This window comes from Theropithecus gelada, chromosome 1, assembly GCF_003255815.1.
Source record: "Theropithecus gelada isolate Dixy chromosome 1, Tgel_1.0, whole genome shotgun sequence".
NCBI classification, from domain to species: Eukaryota; Metazoa; Chordata; class Mammalia; order Primates; family Cercopithecidae; genus Theropithecus; species Theropithecus gelada.
The window spans coordinates 26,189,414-26,210,305 of record NC_037668.1 but is presented as its reverse complement, the minus strand read 5'-3'; the positions used below and the strand labels follow the sequence as shown (position 1 = coordinate 26,210,305).

General features: G+C 40.9%; 1 protein-coding gene across 2 annotated transcripts in view; it reads left to right on the top strand.

Annotated features, from left to right (window-relative positions):
• Positions 1–20,028, top strand: part of SLAMF1 (signaling lymphocytic activation molecule family member 1) — a 37,663-nt gene extending 17,635 nt beyond the window's left edge. Inside the window, exons 4-7 of one of the 2 annotated variants that reach the window (XM_025394102.1) lie at positions 3,931–4,020; positions 8,585–8,658; positions 15,539–15,631; positions 17,340–20,028. In XM_025394102.1, coding sequence (XP_025249887.1) covers positions 3,931–4,020; positions 8,585–8,658; positions 15,539–15,631; positions 17,340–17,390 — 308 coding nt within the window. In that variant the 3' untranslated portion in view covers positions 17,391–20,028. The remainder of the gene's footprint in view (positions 1–3,930; positions 4,021–8,584; positions 8,659–15,538; positions 15,632–17,339) is intronic. The other variant, XR_003120804.1, reaches the window with a different exon arrangement.
• The last annotated feature ends 864 nt before the right edge of the window (positions 20,029–20,892 follow it).

The following is a 20,892-nucleotide window of genomic DNA, read 5'->3' as shown; positions in this document are numbered from 1 at the left end:
TCCCACCGTTAGGCTAACATCGCAGTATCTCTTGGGTGAACTACATTTGTTTCTCAGATTCTTTTTAGTTTTCTTCTTCATCTTCCCTAAAAAAACACAAAAAATAAGATTTGGGGACTTGAGAAGAGAGAGAGAGAGAGAGAGGGAGACGCTTTTGTGTTTCTGTGACAACAGACTTAAAGAGACAAGAAAAAAAAAAGCCCTCTGGCTTTTTCCCTGGAGGTGTGACTGTCTGCCAAGTTATCACGTTTAAACCACAGCCAATAGGTGGGGAGGGCCCAGGGTGGAGACTCCAGCAAAGTACTCTTCCCAAATGGCATGTGAGTTCTTGACCAGCCTGCTCAGTTGCCTCTAAGAGCCTTGGGAGTAGGGGGAGTTCCAAACCTCTGGTTCAGAAATGTTCAGGTAGCATTTCTTTGTGAATGAAGGAGACAGGAGCTTGTGGACCCCAGGACAACTTTGATTTCTCAGCATCACCATCCAGAGAGGCCTCCCCACATGACTGAGCAAAGAGAAGAAGAGCTGGAGCTTCTGCCACAGGAAATGGTGGTTTGAAAATGGGAGCACAGGTGAAGCGCCGATGGCACAGACACACACTTGCCTCCTGGCTCCATCTTGTCACTGTAAAGTATAAGCCAAGTGGGTCACTGCTCCTTCCCTTTGATTCCTGCCTTGGGCCATTCAGCAGGTGACGCTGCATTCCTTCTGGTAATTTTTAAACAGAAAGGCACATGACAGTCTTTTCCCAGATCCATTTTTGTGGACTCTAGTTTAATTTAACTTAGTTCATCGAGTGCATATTGAGTTTCTTCCTGCCCTATATTGTTTCAGGTGGAATGGAGGATACAAATAAAGAATAAGGTACAGGGCCTACCTTCATGGAATTTGCAATCAAAGTGGGACTTCTACATCTTACTAGGTAGAAAAATATAATATTTAAAGAAACACATTATAATCAAGGAACTGCTACTAGAATTCCTCTTCAAAAAGGAATCATATTTGTTTAGGATAGTACCTTAATAAATGCTAGAAGGCAGGTGGACACCCCTGAGGAATCTGGGTGTGGGTTGGATGGCTCTGTATGAGAATGGAGGAAGATGATGCTTGTGCAGAAATGGGAAGAGAAAGAGAGGGTCTGAGCCTGCTGGGTGGTGAAAGCTGCCTGGTTCACAATGGAATTTGCTTCCTGGGAGCCTTCAATCTTCAGTAGAGAACTTAAGCCCACAAAATTACTGGTGTAGGTTTTTTAAAAAAAGTTTTTTGGTTTGTTTGTGGAAACTGATCGTATTAGTCTGTTCTCATCCTGCCAATAAAGACATACTTGAGACTGGAGGATTTATAAATGAAAGAGGTTTAATTGGCTCACAGTTCCACATGACTGGGGAGTCCTCACAATCATAGTTGAAGGGGAATGAGGAGCAAAATCACGTCTTACATGGCAGCAGGCAAGATAACTTGTGCAGGGGAGCTCCATTTATAAAACCATCAGATCGTATGAGACTTATTCACTACCATGAGAACAACACAGGAGAACCACCCCATGTTTCAATTATCTCCACCTGGCCCCACCCTTGACACATGGGGATTATTACAATTCAAGGTGAGATTTGGGTGGGGGCATGGCCAAACCATGTCACCGACGAAAGGACTAAACTTTGCACCCAAGGAAGCACAGAGTAGAGCTGGCAGAGTTATACGAGCAAAGACTTAGAGAACCACAAGGAAATTACTTCCAGAAATGACAGAAATCACGTGCAGCTTGACCTGAACAAACTGTAATAGTAGCACTTTTTTCATATTTATCCAAATTCCTAAGAGAATGGAGTCTCTGACATTTGATTTCCATGTAAATATAATTAGAAAATAGCAACAAATGGATGAGCATCAAGTGTAAAATACTTGGGCCTACTATACAGATAGGGAAACTAAGTCGTAAGTAAAGAACAGATGGGACTGAATCATCTCTGGACACCGGTGAAGAGACTCCTTTGGACTTGAGATCAAACTCATTTTCTTGTCTTTCCAATCAATCAACAAGAATTTACTGAGACTCTATTATGTACTGAGTACTGAGAGAGCTGTTAAAGTAGTGTAAGAGATGTTCTCTGGCCTCCTAAAACCTAGCAACTATTTGGAGAATTGAGGCTAGCAGAAGTAATTGACACTTACTGACCACATGATGGATTCCAGACATTGCTCTGGGCACTTTCCATACATTACTGCATGGGTTTCTCAGAACAACACTGTGAATTTATTGTTATGCTCATTTTACAGATGAGGAAGTTGAAGCCACAGAGGGTATGAGTAGCTTATCTGTAGTCACAGAGCTATCAAGTGGTAGACCCACAATATGAACCTATCTNTCACAGAGCTATCAAGTGGTAGACCCACAATATGAACCTATCTATCTGGCTCCAAATAACATCACTGAAAATGATCTCCATGGTAAAGATGATGTTGCCAAAACTCAGGTTCTAGGATACATGACATAAACCACTGGTGCTGCAGCAGTCCAAGGGAGAGGGAAGAACAAGATCTGGGATGGTCAGGAAAGGTGACAGAAAGAAAGGAAGATTGGCCTGGGCATCAAGGCTGGGCAGGCATGGTGGACAGCTTAGGGTGCAGCAGGAAGGAGAGTATGGGGTGTAGCCTGGGGCCACCATGAATCAGTTCCATAGACTGATGAAACACAAAGTTCAGGCTATTGGCCACCATGATTCTGTTCCTTTGGAACCCAACGATTTTTCTTTCAATTTCTGTCCCACAAATTCATCACAGGTTCAACAACAAGCAGGCTTATTCCACAATCATCCTCATAAGTTTCCCTTACACATTAATGTTAGCATCTGGTGTTACTCTATTTAGAACCTTAGTGCGAATATTCTACTTAGAACTCTAGTGCTTCAGCTTGGTCCCCACTGTTTCATTACCCTGGTGTAACTTTTCCCAAGCCCAAAAGTCTCTCTGACTCTCCAAGAATTCTGTCTTTAGTATTCAGCCACATTTCTACTCCTAAATCAAGCTCTAGTTCTTGAGGTTCTCCAGGCTGTTTTCCTTCTCCATAAAATGGGAGTAATGAGTGTACCTACCTTGTAAGATTATTGTGAGGATTAAATATGTCAGTATACGTGATGCACTAAAAATATGTGGCCCTTTGCAAATGTTCAATAATTGTTCATTATTATCTTATTGAGCTACATGTCTTGTTTACTGGGGGCAATAGTCCTCATTCACTGTTTTTCAAAGTGTTGCTCCTAGTTCAAAAGAATTTGATAAAGTGGGTAAAGGAGAGAAAGCAATACAAGTTTTCTTTCTGATTTTGAGCCTTGATGATTAGTTCTCAGGCTAATTTTAAACATGAAGATGATTTAGAGGAAAGACTAAATACTTTCCATTCAGTTCAGGTCTGCTGGGTTCAACACAGTTATTTTCATGAAAGGACAGCAATAGCACTATTATGTTTATTTTTAAAATAGATAAGTAAATCTTTCTTCCTCCCAGTGTCTCATGAGAATAGTGTGAATTCACAGGAACGGCACATGGAACCATTATGTTCTCTTTACCCAAAATGGATACAGGACACATTAGCAATCTTAAGATGGAGAAACTGGGCAGAGAGATTGACTTAGGAGAGATGAAGATAATTTAATTTTAGATATGTGGTAGTTGAGTTAAAAATAAAGTATTTGGATAGAAAAATCTTTATGAAATTAAGAATGTGAAAGTATAGTGAAAGAAATTAGAATAAGAAAACAGACACAAAAATTTTCAGTGGTCTAAAGCTGATCTCTAAAACCATGAAAACAAACATCTCCCTTGGGACAGAATGCAGAAATAGAACATGAGGCTCCGTTATCCCACTTTCATGTAGGATGTTTTTAAGCTCAGAATACTTTTGAGATTGCTCTTTGACTTCTTTTTTTTTTCCAGAAACAAAGCCATGGGCAATGTATGCTGGGCTGTTAGGGGGTGCCATCATGATTCTCATCATGGTGGCAATACTACAGTTGAGAAAAAGAGGTAGGTGTCTGGCAATAAAGAGATTCTTATCACACTCTCTGTGGTAAGCAGGGGACCTCTCCCCACAGGCTCGGACTTGCTCTCACCACTTTGGTTTTCTGCATGGGGCCACCTTTGCAAAAATAGTAGATAAACATATCCTGGGACCTTGCTTATTTCAGTCTAATTCAACGTGTCTTGATCCCCTCTACTAGGCTATGGAGAGAAATAGAAGAGCCACAGGTTTCCAATGTGAGAGACATTATTCATATAATTTCAGTTTAGTGTGACTAGCACTGCTGTCAAGGTAAATACAGGATGCTGAAGAAATGTACAAGAGGTTTAAGAGTATTCACTGGGAACAGAATTCAGAAAATTCTTGGATCTCATCCAAAAAGTCACCAAGGTTAGAATGAAACCAATAAGGCACAATATTCCCCTGCAGTTTAAGTGCCTAGAGGTACCATCCCCTGTCCTCTCTTCCAAATGTCCCTATGATTCAATATCTCAGGGCATTGTGCTCCCCTCAGCCACCTTGACTACTACCAACTAATACTGGAGTCAAAATGTCCTGACCCAAGACCAGGACAGATGCCCTGGCTGCCTTCCGATGGTAAAATAGAACTTGGTCCTCAGAACACTGAGCTGATGACTGATTTCATTCTCAAGTAGATCAACGTCATCTACATGCAACCTTCTTAGAAAAGCCCTTACCTCAGCACTCTGATGTTGGTTTTGCTTATATAAAAAATCTAGATCATAGCACAGCGACCTACTTGTGTCTCATTTCCTCCATCTAAGAGTTAGCCAGGCAGGAGGGATGCATGATTCAGATAGAAATTAGGTTGACAGCCTATCGGGCTGGGGGTAGGGCAATTACATTTAGCTTGTACTATAAGGAAATAGTGAGATTTTTGGATGTTCAGGATGAGAAAACTGAACTGAACTTCTCCACATTACCTACCTAGCAAAATTGCTGGCATCCTACGCCATACTCTTTCCTCAACTACACTTGGCTTATCACATGGTTATGCTCTAAGGGAATAGTTCTCCCCATCCCACACTTCCCCACTACCTTTCCCAACACACATACCCATCCTCACCTCATCCCCATTTACCATTTGTCCCTCGTAAGTTAGCAACACACAAAACTCTGCCTCCAACTTGTGGTAAAATTTATATTTAGTTGCTGTACCTTTCACAAAACCTTGCTAAAGAAATTTTATTGGCAGCTTCTAATGATATAATCATCAGAATGCAGCCTGATGCTGAAGGCTTTTCAATGGACTCTTTGGCAATTTCATGTCCAGGACAATACATTGATTAAGAATGTGGGTATAGGCATTAAATAAACTTACATTCAGATGTAGATTTTGCTACTGACAAGCTGTGTGATCAAATGACTTAACTTCTCATCTGCAAAATGGGGGTAATATTAAGTATTTCATGGTATTGTGGTGAAGATTGGTATCAATACACGGAAAACACTGAACACAGTGGTTCCCATTGATGGGTGATAGATAGATAGACAGATAGATAGATAGATAGATAGATAGATAGATAGATAGATAGATAGACAAATCTCTTAGTGTAGATGAGTTAAAATGGCAATGTTTAAGTGCTATGACCAGGAGAGGCTGCACTAGAAGCATCTGGAAACAATACCTAGAACAGATTTAAAATATTTTAAATCATGGTAACATAAGACTTTATGCTTCAGGTAAGAACTGAAAAGGATATTAGATACTCTACACCCTCATGTTACAGTTATGGTAAGAGAAAAGACCCACTGAGATGATGTGATTTGTCCAATGCCACGCAGCTTATGATGGCTACAATGTAGATGTTCTAATTTTAAGGCCAAGACTTATTCATTAGAGCCTAAGACCTTGGTGACTTGTAGTTGAGTTGAGCTTACTCCTAAAAACCTGTTCTTGCACTGGGGAAAATAATCTGAGACTAAATTATCTTGGTCCAATGATCCTTTTAAGCAGCAACAATCAACCTCACCTCTTCCATCTGTCTGACCATTTAGGACTGTCCTCCCAGTTCTACATTTGAGTCTGAGCTGACCTGCAATACTGAAAGTCTTTGAGGACTGTAGTCTGTTCTCTACTCTATTTGTAGCCACTACAGCACCTGGGAGAGTGCTGGGCAGGCATGTCTTACTTTGCAAACACTTGAAAGGACTAACTTGCACCTCCTCTGCTACCTCCAACTGCTTCTTGAGTCCTCCCCTCCATTTTACACACACACACACACACACACACACACACACACTCCTCAGTTAAAATCAACTCTGACCAAAAAGTGAAGTTGAAACCACTAGGCACAGCGTACTCATACCCATGCAAAAAAAATCCCATGTTGACTTTCCTTGAATTCCTGGAACTTCATCAGTGGCTGCCCCACATTTCCTCCCCAAGACTCCCCACACCCTCACGCAGCACATTCCACCATGCTCACCACATACACACTGGGCCTTTCCCTTCCAAAGAAAAATGTGCCTCTCCTAAAAATGCTATTTCCTCAGAGACGTGCCCTTTTTTTTCTTTCTTTCTTTCTTTTTTTTTTTTTTTTGAGACAGATTCTTGCTCTGTCACTCAGGCTGGAGTGCAATGGCATGATCTCGGCTCACTGCAGCCTCCGTCTCCTGGGCTCAAGCAGTTCTTCTGTGTCAGCCTCCTGAGTAGCTGGAATTATAGGTGCGTGCCACACGCCTGGCTAATTTTTGTATTTTTAGTAGAGACAGGGTTTCCCCATGTTGGCCAGGCTGGTCTTGAACTCCTGACCTCGTGATCTGCCCACCTCAGCCTCCCATAGTGCTGGGATTACAGGCATGAGCCACTGTGCCCAGCCCAGTTTTTTAAGAGAATAAATTAACTGGTGTTAAAATAAGTCTATCCTAAAGGCTGTGATTTCCTCTGGGTCTAGCCTCCATTGCTTCTGCTTGGACTTTGCCCATAATAAACCTCCATGCTTCAGTTTGCCACTTTCTCACCATCCTTACTGCCGCGTGATGTATACAAAGGATACTGTGCAACTTTAGAAAGAATGAGATAGGTCTACTGTGCCAGCATGAAAAGTGTCAAGACATTTTTGTTTGTTTGTTTTGTGTTTTTGTTTTTTGAGATGGAGTCTCACTGTTGCCCAGGCTGGAGTGCAGTGGCGCGATCTTGGCTCACTGCAAGCTGCACCTCCCAGGCTCATGCCATTCTCCTGCCTCAGCCTCCTGAGTAGCTGGGACTACAGGCACCCGCCACCACACCCGGCTAATTTTTTATATTTTTAGTAAAGACGGGGTTTCACCATGTTAGCCAGGATGGTCTCGATCTCCTGACCTCATGATCCGCCCGCCTCGGCCTCCCAAAGTGCTGGGATTACAGGCGTGAGCCACTGCGCCTGGCCTAGCGTCAAGACATTTTAAGTGCAAAGATCAAGTTACAGAGAAGTGTGTGCAGAATGACACCATTTGTGTGAAAAAAAAAAAGCCTATATAAGTATAGCAAATATCCAGAACTGCATTGTTTAATATGGTAGTCACTCACCACATGTGGCTTTTTAAATTTAAATTAATTTGAATTAAATAAAATTTAAAATTCAGTGGCATTAGTCACAGTTCAGGTGCTCCATAGCCCCGTGTCTGTAAGCTGTATTAGACATTGCAGATATGGAACATGTCCATCATCTCAGAAAGTTCTGTTGCACAGAGCTGATCTACAGGGATATACATCAAACGTTTAAAAATGGTTTCTTCTCTTTTTTCCTCACTTCTTTTCACAGGTATTGAGAAATATGGTTTCTTTTGGGAATGAAATTGGGTTGGTTAATGGGGGAAGGGGATTTATACTTTTTATGTGTTTCTTCGCAATTTTTATTTTATGATGAGAATAAATTACTCCTATAATTCAAAAAGAAAGCTTTTTAAAATTGGCTAACAATTAAAATGTTCTGCAACTTATTAATTTCCAGAGACCCTAGGCCCTGAGCAAAATTTCCAGAGGCTGGGCAACAGAATGACATTGTTGCTTTATTTTCTAAACAGTCCCAGTTGGAACATCCCTCTTACATGTCCCCCCACCCTTACCTCCCACACATCGATTCCCCCAGAAATAGGGAGGTGAGAAAGCTGCGAGTGAAGCAACATACTACCAGCTGGAAAATATAAAACAGGTATAAATAACTAGCCCTGCCCTCAAAGAACTTAGAATCCTATTAGGAGACCAGATATGCACATTGAACAACAGAGATTAAAGTAATTGAATGGGACACCAATGAGAAAAACACCTAATGCATATTGGGCATTTGTTATGCATCAAGCAATGTTCTAAACACTGGTATCTCATTTAATTATCACAACAGCCCCACAAGGCAGGTATTTCAAATCCCATTTCACAGATAGGCCGAGAGTGATCAAGTAACTAACCTAAGACAATGTGCAGGCAGGTTGGGACTCAGGGCTTTGTTTCTATTGTACCCTTGGGGAAAGTGGGTATGCAAAGGACAGTAAAGACCAGACAGGTCTGAGTAAGGAGCTCCTGCTGGGGACCAGAGGGAGATAACCATTATGGTTTCTTTTCACCAGGTAAAACGGACCATTACCAGACAACAATGGAAAAAAAAAGCCTTACAATCTATGCCCAAGTCCAGAAACCAGGTGTAAGTTCTATATTTTGTTTGAGATGAACCTGTCCTCTTTCCTATAGGATTCCTGGCCAGTCTACCTTGCTTGTTGGACATTCACAGTTTTCCATCCAGAGCAGAGGAAAGTAGGGAACAGGAGTCAAGAACAAGAGTTCTCGTAAAGGTCACTAATAATGGGTAACACTGGATACTTTTCTGGTCATGTTTCTTCATAGCAAAAAAATGAAGAAGCTGGAAATAAATACTGTATGTATGTATCTTTCCAGCTCTGGCATTCTAGGAGCCTAGGGTTCCATGTTACTCAATTATTTCCTTTTCGAGGGAAAACAGTGCAGGCTTGAGGAGAGAGGAGAAGGTTTGGAAAAGCTATTGTGTGACATGTTGTACTGATCCAAGTTCAGGCATTTACAAAGTGCAAAGGTGACAAGGAAGGTGGGATCTTCAAAATTCTAGCTAGAGTGTGGTTAAAGAGATGAAAGATGATATATAGACTGGAGATGGAAGAAAGCATTGTTGATAGAGTGATCATCGGACTAAGAAGTGAAGGATGGAAAAACTGGATACATGGTGAAGTTGAGAAGCAGATATGGTAGAAGGAAGGGATAGAGACACTAAAAGCATCATGGTTAGATGTAGAGACACTGTTGTTTTTCAACATGAAGGCAATTCTTGGTATTGTATAGGCCAGAATCTGGCCATTTGGGGTGTAGGAAGAGGCAAATTCTTGAGTAAAGGATGTGAAGGTAAACACGGTTTTGATTAGTACCTTAGAAAATTGCATCAAAAGATAGCAAATGCACTTCTGAGAACCAGGAGATGGACTCCTGGAAAAAGTTCTTATTTCTGCTGTCCCCTAGTGGCCTGGAGGGTTTATTACACAACCCAGCTCCATCCTTCCCTCAACTAAACTCCGTTTACATAGATGAGAATCCCAAGAGTAACCCTTTCCCCCCATGCTCTCGTCTGCATATTTAGGTAACCAGGTTCATCTTTACCATAGTGTCTTCCCTCACTACTCTATCCTATGCTGCTAGCATCCCTCTTTTTTACTGTGAAGCATGACATATGGTAGTCACTAGCCACATGTAGGTTTCTAAATTTAAATTAATTTGAATTAAATAAAATTTAAAATTCAGTGGCATTCATCAGTTCAGGACTGTCCTCCAGTTCTACATTTGAGTCTGAGCTGACCTGCAAGACTAAAAGTCTTTGAGGACTGGAGTCTGTTCTCTACTCTATTTGTAGCCACTACAGCACCTAGGAGAGCGCTGGGCAGGCATGTCTTACTTTGCAAACACTTGAGGGGACTAACTTGCACCTCCTCTGCTACCTCCAACTGCTTCTAATCACACTTTGAGTCCTCTCCTCCATTTTACACACACGCACACACACACTCACACACACACACTCACGCATATGCACTCCTCAGTCAGGATCAACTCTGACCAAAAAAGTACAAAACACATTAATGTCAGCTCACTGAATTACCCTTAAGTGCATATCTCAATATTTGATAAAGCAAGTCTTCCTAATTTGTTTTTCTGCAAAAATTTTTGGCTATTCTTGTTCCTTTGTACTTTCATATGTATTTTAGAATCAACTTATTAAGTACCATAAAAAGAAAAAAATTTATTAGAATTGTATTGAGTCTACAGATCTATATGAGGAGAAATTACATTTTTCAGTATTGCCCGTTTTTTTGTTTTGTTTTGTTTTGTGTGTTTGTTTGTTTTACAGAGTCTTGCTTTATCGGCCAGGCTGGAGTGCGGTGGTGTGATTTGGGCTCACTGCAACCTCCGCCTCCTGGGTTCAAGTAATTCTCCTGCCTCAGCCTCCTGAGCAGCTGAGATTACAGGCACCTGCCACCACACCCAGCTCATTTTTGTATCTTTAGTAGAGATGGGGTTTCCCCATGTTGGCCAGGCTGGTCTCAAACTCCTGACCTCAAGTGATCCGCCCACCTTAGCCTCCCAAAGTGCTGGGATTACCGATGTGAGCCACTGTGCCTGGCCTCAGTATTGAGTCTTCTAATACCATAAAACTACCATTCAGATCAAAGACTAGAACATTGCCCATACTTCCTGAAGGCCTCCTGTGCCACTTCCCAATCATTACTTCCTCTCTCCTCCCCAAAGATAACCACTATCCTGACCTCTAGAAATATAGTTTAGCTTTTTCCTTTTTTATCTTCGCCCTTTATAAAAATTGAATTCTTTATTCTTTTTTCTCTCATGTCTGATTTATTTTGCTCAATATTATCTTTATGAGATTCACACATGTCTTTGAATTTAGATATAATGCATGCTTTTTCATTGCTTCATAGAATATAAATGTATGAGCATACTAGAGTTTATTTATCCAGTTGACTGTTGATGGACATGTGGGTTATTTCCAGGTTGAAGCTATTATGAAAGTTGCAGCTGTGAACAGTCATATGCAAGCCGTTAAGTGGATATGTGCAAATATTTTTGTTGAATATATACCTAGATATACCTAAAAGTCGAATTACTGAATTATAGAGTATGCATATCTCCAAATTGACTAGATAAGGCCGAGCTGTTTTTCAAAGTGTGTGTATCCATTTACTTCTCTATCAGCTACGTATGAGAGTCTCAATTGCTATGCTTTATTTATTTATTTATTTATTTTTGAAACAGAGTTTCACTCTGTTGCCTAGGCTGGAGCAGCAGTGGCAGGATCTTAGCTCACTGCAACCTCTGCCTCCTGGGTTCAAGCCATTCTCCTGTCTCAGCCTCCCAAGTCGCTGGGGTTACAGGTGCGTGCCACCACACCCGGCTCATTTTTGTATTTTTAGTAGAGACAGGGTTTCACCATGTTGGCCAGGGTGGTCTGGAACTCCTGATCTCAGGTGATCTGACCGCCTCAGCCTCCCAAAGTGCTGGGATTACAGGCATGAGCCCCTGCTCTCGGCCTCAATCGCTCTGCATTCTAATGAAAACTTGGTATTAACAGTCTAATTTTAGTCCTACTGTTGGATGTGTCTTATTATACTTTTATTCCACATCTCTCTAATTATTAAGGAAGTTGAGCAACTTTTCATATGTTTATTGGCCATATTAAACTTTTTTCTTAAAGTGCACATTTAATCTCTTGCCCATTTTCCTTTGAAGTTTAGTCTTTCTTCTATGGACTAGCATATGCTTTTCATATATTTTGGATATGCTCCCTTTGGCAGATATGTCAGCAAATACCTTCGCCTATCTGTGGCTTGCCTTTGAAATTTCTCAGAGATACCTATTGGTAAAGAGAAGATCTTAATTTTGTTGCAGACCAATTTAGTCTAGTCCTTTTCAAGCATTACTGGATTTTATTTGCTAGTATTTTGTGAAGAGTTTTGTTTTCCACTTATGTTTCTGAGTGAAATTGGCCTGTAATTCTCTTGTGTAATGCCATTTTTTTAAGAAGGCACTGCAGTGGCTGGTATATAGCATTCTTGTGAGTATATCTAACTGGGATACAAGTTGAGGTAGAAATATTTAAAATATCCTTAAAAAATAAGTAACAGAGTGCTTCCTGGGCTCTTCTTTAATCACAAGCCTCAGATGGATCCCAAAATGACAAAGAGCTACTCTACCTAATACCCACATCATGGTAAAGTTGGTCACTCTCCTGTTAAAAATTCAGACTTTAAGAACTGGAAGGGACCTGGGGAGTCATGCCTAACGAGTGGGGTTTTGATATAAAGATTTATGCTAATTCACACAATGAGTTGGGGTATGTGTTAGTGTCCTAGAGCTGCCGTAACAAATTACGAGAAACTTGGTGGCTTAAAACAACAGAAATTTATTCTCTAACAGTTCTGGAGATCAGAAGTCCAAAATAAGGAGCCACATCCTCAGGGCCACACTCCCTCTGGAGGCTTTAGGAGAAAATCCTCTGCCTTTTCCAGCATCTGGTGGCTCCAGGCTATCCGTGGCATTTGTTGGCTTATAGTTGTTTATCTGCAATTTTTGCCTTCATCTTCACATAACCTCCCTCTCTGTGTCTTCTTTTTTTCCATCGCTTGTAAGGACACTCATCGTCAGACTTAGGATCTATTCTAATCCAGGATGACCTCATTTTGAAATCCTTATCTTGACATCTGTGAAGACCTTTATTCAAATAGTCACATTTTGAGATTCTGGGTGGACATATCTTTTGGGGCCACAGTTCAACCCACTACGGGGTGCATTTCCTTTCTATCGTTCTCTGGGATTTGGGGGTAGAATTGGTCTTATTTCTCCCCTTAAATATTTGGTAGAAATTGCTAGTAAAGCTATCTGAGACTAGGGTTTCTTTGGTGGAAATTTTTTTAAGTTATATTTTTATTATTCAACTTTCTCCTCTACATATTAGTGAATAAGTTTTTTCTGTCTTTTTAGTGGCTACCCTAGAAATTGTAAAATATGTCTTTGACTTACCAAAGTCTAATGTTTACTTCTCTCCTGCATAATACGTTAAGTCCACAATAATTTCACCTCTTGATTTATGTGGCTGTTTGTCATTATTTGAATTTCATATATATTTTAGACATACAAGACATAACTATTATTGTTTTATATACGAGATATATAATTAGACTTACCCACATTCTCACAATTTTCTTTGTTCATATTTGCAATGTCTTTATTATGTCATTATAAAGACTGTAAGAATGTAGACAATTATTTAAAAACTAACAATGCCTTTAGTCTTTTTGGAATGGTTATAAAATAATCTTATAAAGAATATAATAACATGAAAATCACTTAACAAATGTTTACTGTGTGCTAGGAACTCTTCTAGGACTTATCAGAGCTACTATCTTGCAGAATTAACTCCAGGGGCCACCATTCACAAAAGTTATGAGAAAATAATGCCCCTGGAGTTGCTTGTAAATGATGTTCCCTAAAGATGTACAATGATCCTAACAGAAGATGACAAGATACAAAAACATACTAACTTATTATAATTATGTTTAAAATAATCCCCTATGCCTGGATAAAGATCTTGAAGCCAACATTTAAGCACACACATAGTCTTAATAGGACGATGGGTGATTTCTTTTACATATTTTTGTCTTTTCTAAAACTTCTGAATTAATGTTAAAAATGTAAGTTTCTTTGCCTTCTTCCTTCTGCCTCTAGGTCAGGTCATGCTAAAGTTCTCCCAAACAGGAAGACCAGCAGAGGTTGCATGTGTTGATAAAGGTTTCTTAATAAACTGTTTTCATAGCCTCTTAATCTATCTCATTACTGCAAGAAATTATTCCTTAAACTCAAAATTTCTTCCAAATGTATTTACGAATTATATGGGATCTTGAAAGTCATCTATTTGAACCACCCAATCACTGCTTGAATTATCTGCTACAACATTACTTCCAAAGTGTTGCCTAGCTCCTTTTTACTGAAATATAGTTTGTGAACAAGCAGCATTTGCATCACCTGGGACTTCATTAGAAATGCAGAATCAGGCCCTGCCCCAGATCTTCTGAAGTAGAATCAACCCTTTAGCAAGATCCCCAAGTAATTCATATGCATAATAAAAGTCAGCAGCACTGGTTTAGACCATGCCCAGGCACTTAAAACTATAGGAGTTCATTGCCTGTCAAGGCAATTTATCCCTCATTTGAGCATCTCTTACTATCAGAAAGATCTTCATTATATTGAACCAAAGTATTTCCCCTAAATCCTAATCTTTGTTTAAACCTGAAGCACTTTACAGGCAAATCAAATTCCTTTTCTGTATGGCAATTCATCAAATATATGAAGAGAAAAATTATGTCCCATCCCTTTTTCCTCCAATAAACTTTCCTAATTCTTTAACCCTTCCATCACATAAAATTCCAAGCTTTCTCGCATCAAAACACAAGTGGTGTGGTTTCAAGTTTGGCTCTATACCCAGGGAGAGTGGACAGCAGCATTATCCCATAACCAGTGTCCCCGAAAAGTGTGGAATTAATGACTTCCCTATTATAAGTGATGGCATCCACATCTTACAAGGATGTGGTCTCAATTTACTTTGAAGTCTTTGTCCAGGTATTGTGGGTTTTAATTTTTTCAAAGTAGCATCAACAAATATCAACTGAAGGGCTTATTTTTATGCGTCCCACACTGTTCTGTGGGGAATACAAAACTATATAGCTTATTTCTCAAGGAATGTGTAGACTGGAGAAACAACACATAAATATATCAGAATGTTTTAAATATAGCATAGAGTGCCATAATGTATAAATTAGACTTTAAATACCTGAGGAATTTAGGTAAGGGATAGGTCATTATAAGTTGAGGTGACCAAAGAAGAATAGTGATAGGACATGTACCTTAAGTTAAAAGAGCTTAAGGTAGGGGACTCCTGGCTTTGACACTTCTTGCATGTACACATTAGGAAAACATTTGATCTTTCTGAGCTGTAGCTTCATCCTCGGTGAAGTGTGAGTAACAGTATTTAACACATAGAGTGGTTGTGAGGCAAATGAGAAGACATATGTGAGAAGGAGGAAGAGTAGGAATGGCAGTGTGGGATGCAAGAACTCCGCATGTAGCCGGTGATATGAGTGAGATGGACTAAATGCTGTTGCTATTCTGTCCCCTCCAGCTGCTCCTGTAAGAGCCACACCAATTTCAGTTTCTTTTGAGGAAGACATTTAAAACATCTGGGAAGCATTAACAATGGATGAGGCTGCCTTGGGAGGTTGTGCACTCCAAGACACCACTTGGGGAGTCCAAGCAAAGCCTGGGGAATTGAGTTCCAGAGAATTTGAGGGAGAATTCCCACCTGAGAAGGAGGTTGAACCAAATGACTCAAAGGAGTGTTCTGCCTCAAGGCTTCTTGAGTCTGTGCTTCTCCATCAGAGAGATGCATGAGAACTAGCTCTCTCTGTTCAGCTAATCTGCTTTCTTTGCTTCTCTCGTAGCCTCTTCAGAAGAAACTTGACCCCTTCCCAGCTCAGGACCCTTGCACCACCATATATGTTGCTGCCACAGAGCCTGTCCCAGAGTCTGTCCAGGTGAGGCATCTCTCTGCCTACTCTCTGTAGAGGGGGAATATATGGAGGAGGGAAAAGGAGGAAGTTTTTTTTTTTTTTTTTTTTTTTTAAGATGGGAGGAGGGAGAGGATCAGGAAAAAATAGCTATTGGGCAATAGGCTTAATACCTGGGTGACAAAATAATGTGTACGACAAATCCCCATGACACAAGTTTACCTGTGTAACAAACCTGCACATGTACGCCTGAACTTAAAAGTAAAAAAAAAAAAATTTAAAAACTAAAACAAAAACAAATTAAATGAAACACATTGATGAGTCCTGGACCAGGGAAGGTAGGCCACAGCATGCAGGCAAAAAAGAGTCTCTGTGGCCTTGGTTTTCCATTTCCATGAAACCCCCAACACCTGCTCACATGGGGCCACTGCTCACTCCCTGCTGGCCAGTGTTTCTCTGAGAGTTGTCCAAGGACCACATCAGAATCAGCTGGCGTACTTGTTAAAAATAAAGATTCCTAGGGCCTTCCATCTAGGATTCTGTTAAATGAAAATGTCTATGGAGAGTAGCCAGGGACCTACATATTAAAAAACCCACACCCCAGGTAATTCTGATACACACTCAAGTTTAGGAACGGCAGCTGGAGTCCAGGAGTTCTCAACTCCAGCTACAAAGCGGAATCACCAGGGAAGCGCTGTAAAAATGCTCATGCCTAGACTCTGTCCAGCCCCATTTAATTAGAATATTTAGGGGTGGAGCTCTGCATAGGTGTTAAACCTAGAAGAGAATATGAGGTGCAGCTCAAAATGAGACTTGCCTGTTCTACCCTATCGCAAGATCAGCAGGGACTAAGTTTACTTGTGACAGGAATCTTTCCTTTGCTGAATGAACAGAAATAAATTCTGGGCTGAAAGCTTTGGTCCACTTGGGCTGTTTCAGAAGAGAGCCCAGGATTATAGAGGCACAAAGGTCACACAAATGCCTGCACCCACCTTATTTTTCAAAGCTCTTACCGCCCACACACCCACCCAGAAGCGCCTGGGCAGGTGTCCTATTTCAAGATGAAATCCATCTTCAACTTGAGATCCATTCTCAGTACACTGTCATATCTAAGAGGGAAGTAAAAATATAAACCTGACTTCAAAAGCTTCAAAAAATATATAGATTTTTAATGAAATTTACTTAAGGACAAAACCAATATGCTATAGTTAAGACTTTATGGAAAAACCCCTTAAATTCCCATTCTCTTTTATTTGTTTCTTTGACATGAGAGATCTTTGCGCATAACCCTCTTCTCCCCTTCCTCTCCCCTACCAATACCACTTTTCTCTTCTCCCTTTGAGTCCTGCTAGACTTTTTAAAAACTCAATAATTTACAACTCTCTTGGCTTCCCCAGATTGTGATCCATGCCTAACAGCAAAACAAATGGTTTGCCTTACAAGGGGATGGAAGGGGAGAGGGCAAAGGGGGAGACAGGGTATTGAGTGCTAGTCCTCAGATCATGCTCCCCATAATGGCATGCTTATGCTTGGAAGGGAGCTGTGGCCCTTGTTGCAGGTGGAGAAGCAGTGTGGGTACCCAAGTGCTGCCCCAACAAGGCCCTGTCTGTGACAGACCCTGCACAAGCCGTGATCTCTAAGACCCTTTCCTTTTCCTCAGCAGCGCTGTTTTCATTTGCATCCTATGAAGTGAGTATCCAGTCCCTCCCCTCACAGACTTCTGCTTTGTCCCCAGGAAACAAATTCCATCACAGTCTATGCTAGTGTGACACTTCCAGAGAGCTGATACCAAAGACCCAACAAAGGGACTTTATGAAGGAAAATGGAAAAAACAAAATGAACACTGAACTTGGCCCCAGGCCCCAGGTTTCCTCTGACAGACATGCTACACATCTGTACCCTTCTTGGATCAACTGCCTGGTGATGTTTCTTCCACATACATCTGTGAAATGAACAAGGAAGTGAGGCTTCCCAAGAATTTAGCTTGCTCTGCCGTGGCTGCAGGCGCAGGACAGAGCGTTACTTGATAACAGCGTTCCATCTTTGTGTTGTGGCAGATGAAATGGATAGTAACGTGAGTTCAGACTTTGGGCATCTTGCTCTTGGCTGGAACTGGATAATAAAAACCAAAGACTGAAAGCCAGGACATCTGAGTACCTATCTCACACAGTGGACCACCAGTCACAAAGTCTGGAAAAGTTTACATTTTGGCCGTCTTTACTTTGTTCTGGGAGCTGATCATGATAACCTGCAGACCTGATCAAGCCTCTGTGCCTCAGTTTCTCTCTCAGGATAAAGATTGAATAGAGGCTGAAGGGTGAATTTCTTATTATACATAAAACACTCTGATATTATTGTATAAAAGAAGCTAAAAATTATTTTATTTGCAAAACCCAGAAGCTAAACAGTCAATAAACAGAACGATTTTGAGATCTCTGAGTTTTGAACAGTGGACTGGAAACCATGTAAGAGTCTTAAAAGTCCGCTTCTGTGCAAATGGCATTCAGTTTTAAAGAAAAAAGTAGCAAATGTTTGATGGTGCTGTTACAAAGGAGCTTGGAATACTAAGAGGAACTTGTCCCATGGTGATTTTTCACTTCTCAAAATGATGTTTAAATCCCAGTTCTCTGTTGATTCCCTTGAACAAACCTGGAACCTCAGCTAAGACTCTCTGTGACCAGATTCTGAACGTATTCTATATCCAGGGCTTCAAGGGGATATTGCAGGTCAAGGTCTTTCCTTGGCACTTTCTACTCCCTGCATACCTCTCCTCACACTAAATTTATCTTCTAGTAGAAAATTAAGTTATTTTGGTCTAACAACTTCAAATCATTGAATGCTCAATAACTTATTTTGCAAGCTGCAGGCAGAAAGAGCCTTTTTTTGGTAAAGTCCTATGTTTTTTCCTATTCTTTGCTTTCAGACAAGCTGTCTTCAATTTAAGCTTTTCTTGTTCTTATTGGTTCTTATATACACTTGGCAAGTACTGTAAGAAACAGCTACTATCATACAATTGCATAATAAGGGGCACCAACTTCCCAGCTCAGAACTCAGGTCCTTATTGCCTTGTATCTTTCCTCCTTTATGTGGTCAATTCACATTGTAAGCCTGTTGCTTAGTGCATCTCGTTTCTTGGTATCAACTTCTTTAATAGAGTTCTCGGTTACAATCAACAGAAGCTGGCTTTGGCTTTTTAATGTAGAAAAGGAACCTATTGAAAAGATACTGATTGGTTCCAATAACTGCTAGAAGGTTCTGCAAAACCATGCTTTGAAAGTGAACAGGAAAAGAGGAGACTAGGCTTTGGGGGCACAGCCAAAATTACAAAACTAGCCCAGGGATGACCATCCTGTTCATGCACAGCCACTGTCCCCAGCACTAGGCACAGACTCTACCACTGCCTCACTGTCTCTGCTGGACTTGGAAACTTGATATTACTGTTACTGCTGCACTGTCTGCCATGAAAGTGAATTCTCCAGGATGCTTCTTCATCCTTTCATCTCTAGCTTATAATTCAAAGTCTGGAATTGAGTGGTCAATCGTAGGTCACATGTCCATGTCCTATCTCCGAGGGAGGCTGGTAATTGAATATCTGGCATTTTCCATTTTCACTTCTTATGAATTAAGGAATTCTACAAATAATAGAAGTGGGATTCAGGTGGTAGGCAGACAAAAATGCCTCACAATTATACACTATGCCACCCTTGTATAACCTTACCCTCATTCACTGTCTACTCTCAAAACTGTGGAGCTACTAATGAAGATTTGTAAACGCTAGGCTTATGAGCACCCATTCCTTTACTACAACTCAGATTGTTCTAGAAGCTCAGTTCCCAGCACTTGGGTTTTTCCAGTAGCTGAATTCTAACTGATGGAAGGACAGAAACAAAGGGTGAAGAAGAGGCTTTCACTTCCAAGTATCCTGAACCCCTGGGCTCAAGACCTCACTGGGGAGGGAGTCTTTTGGGCCTCCCACCAAACATCACTGGCATTATGCCTCTCACCCTAGACCATGTTTACAAGTGGGAAAATTCTGGTGATACATTCACCACTCTCTAGTTTCCCCCAAAAGGGAAACTATGGGGAGCAGGAGCTTGCGTTTTCCTCAGGCTTAAAACAATAAGTTTTCCCCGTGTTTCCCTTCTAACGCTGTTTTCTTTTGACCAAGCATGTCTGAATTCTAGAGAAGTCAGGAGGAAAACACACCCATTCTCAGTTTGAAGGGACTGATGTTCTGAAGTACAACTGGGCATAGTCCCAGGCTCTTCAGGACGCTTCCTCCATTCACACAGCAGAGATGTAATTATTACAGGGGGTGGTGTGTGCTGGCTGAGAAGCCACTGTGAATTGATTCTTCTTCCAAAGTTTATGTTTCTACTTTTTGGAAATGAATAAATTACAACCAGTCCATCAAGGAAATTGCACTTTTGTCTTGTGTTTCCTAAAGGATTTATAACACAGTAGCATGGCGTGATGTGTTTCCTGGCCTTATGTCTCCATGCCATAGTTATGAAATGCTGAAGGAGGCAGATTTGATCAGATAAGATGTGAGGTTGTCCTTTTCCTGGAGGTGGACAAGGGTTATCTTGGCATCCCTTTCACTAAAGGTCAGGAAACACCCTCCACATGGAGAACTGTGTTGAAAGGATTGTTTAATTTTTGTCACTGCCAGAGTAATTCCCTTCCCTGAACTCTTCCAAATTCCCCTTGTGGACAAAATCTAGAGCAAGGTTTCTCAACTGCCACACTAATGACATTTGGGGCTGGATAATTTTTTTGTCATGGGGCTGTCCTGTGCACTGTAGGGTGTTTAACAGCATCCTTGGCCTCTGCCCACTGGGTTTATAGCACATGCCCTGTCCTTGATTGTGACAATCAAGTGTCTCCAAACACTACCAAATGTCCCCTGCTTGGCAAAATCTCCCCAAGTTGAGAACCACTGATCTGGAGATATGCTGGCCCCCTGGTGAGCTTTGAGAAAACTAAATACATTTCTATATACCAAGAAGTAGTCTGTCAAAGGTGGCCACCTGGTCACTTAAGCATGGCCCAAACCTGCCAATAACAACAAAAGCTACCTAAATATTAGAATTACCTGGGTAACTTTTAAAAAATAGTGAAGACCAAATCTAACCTGAAACCAAAATGAGATCTGGGTTGAGGTCTATAGAACTACCACCTTAGAGATTATACCACAGAAAGGATTTTGTGATGAGTTTCACACACCAGCCACAAGAGGGTGATATAGCAACACAACCTACCCAACCTTAGCATCCCCACCACTTCCT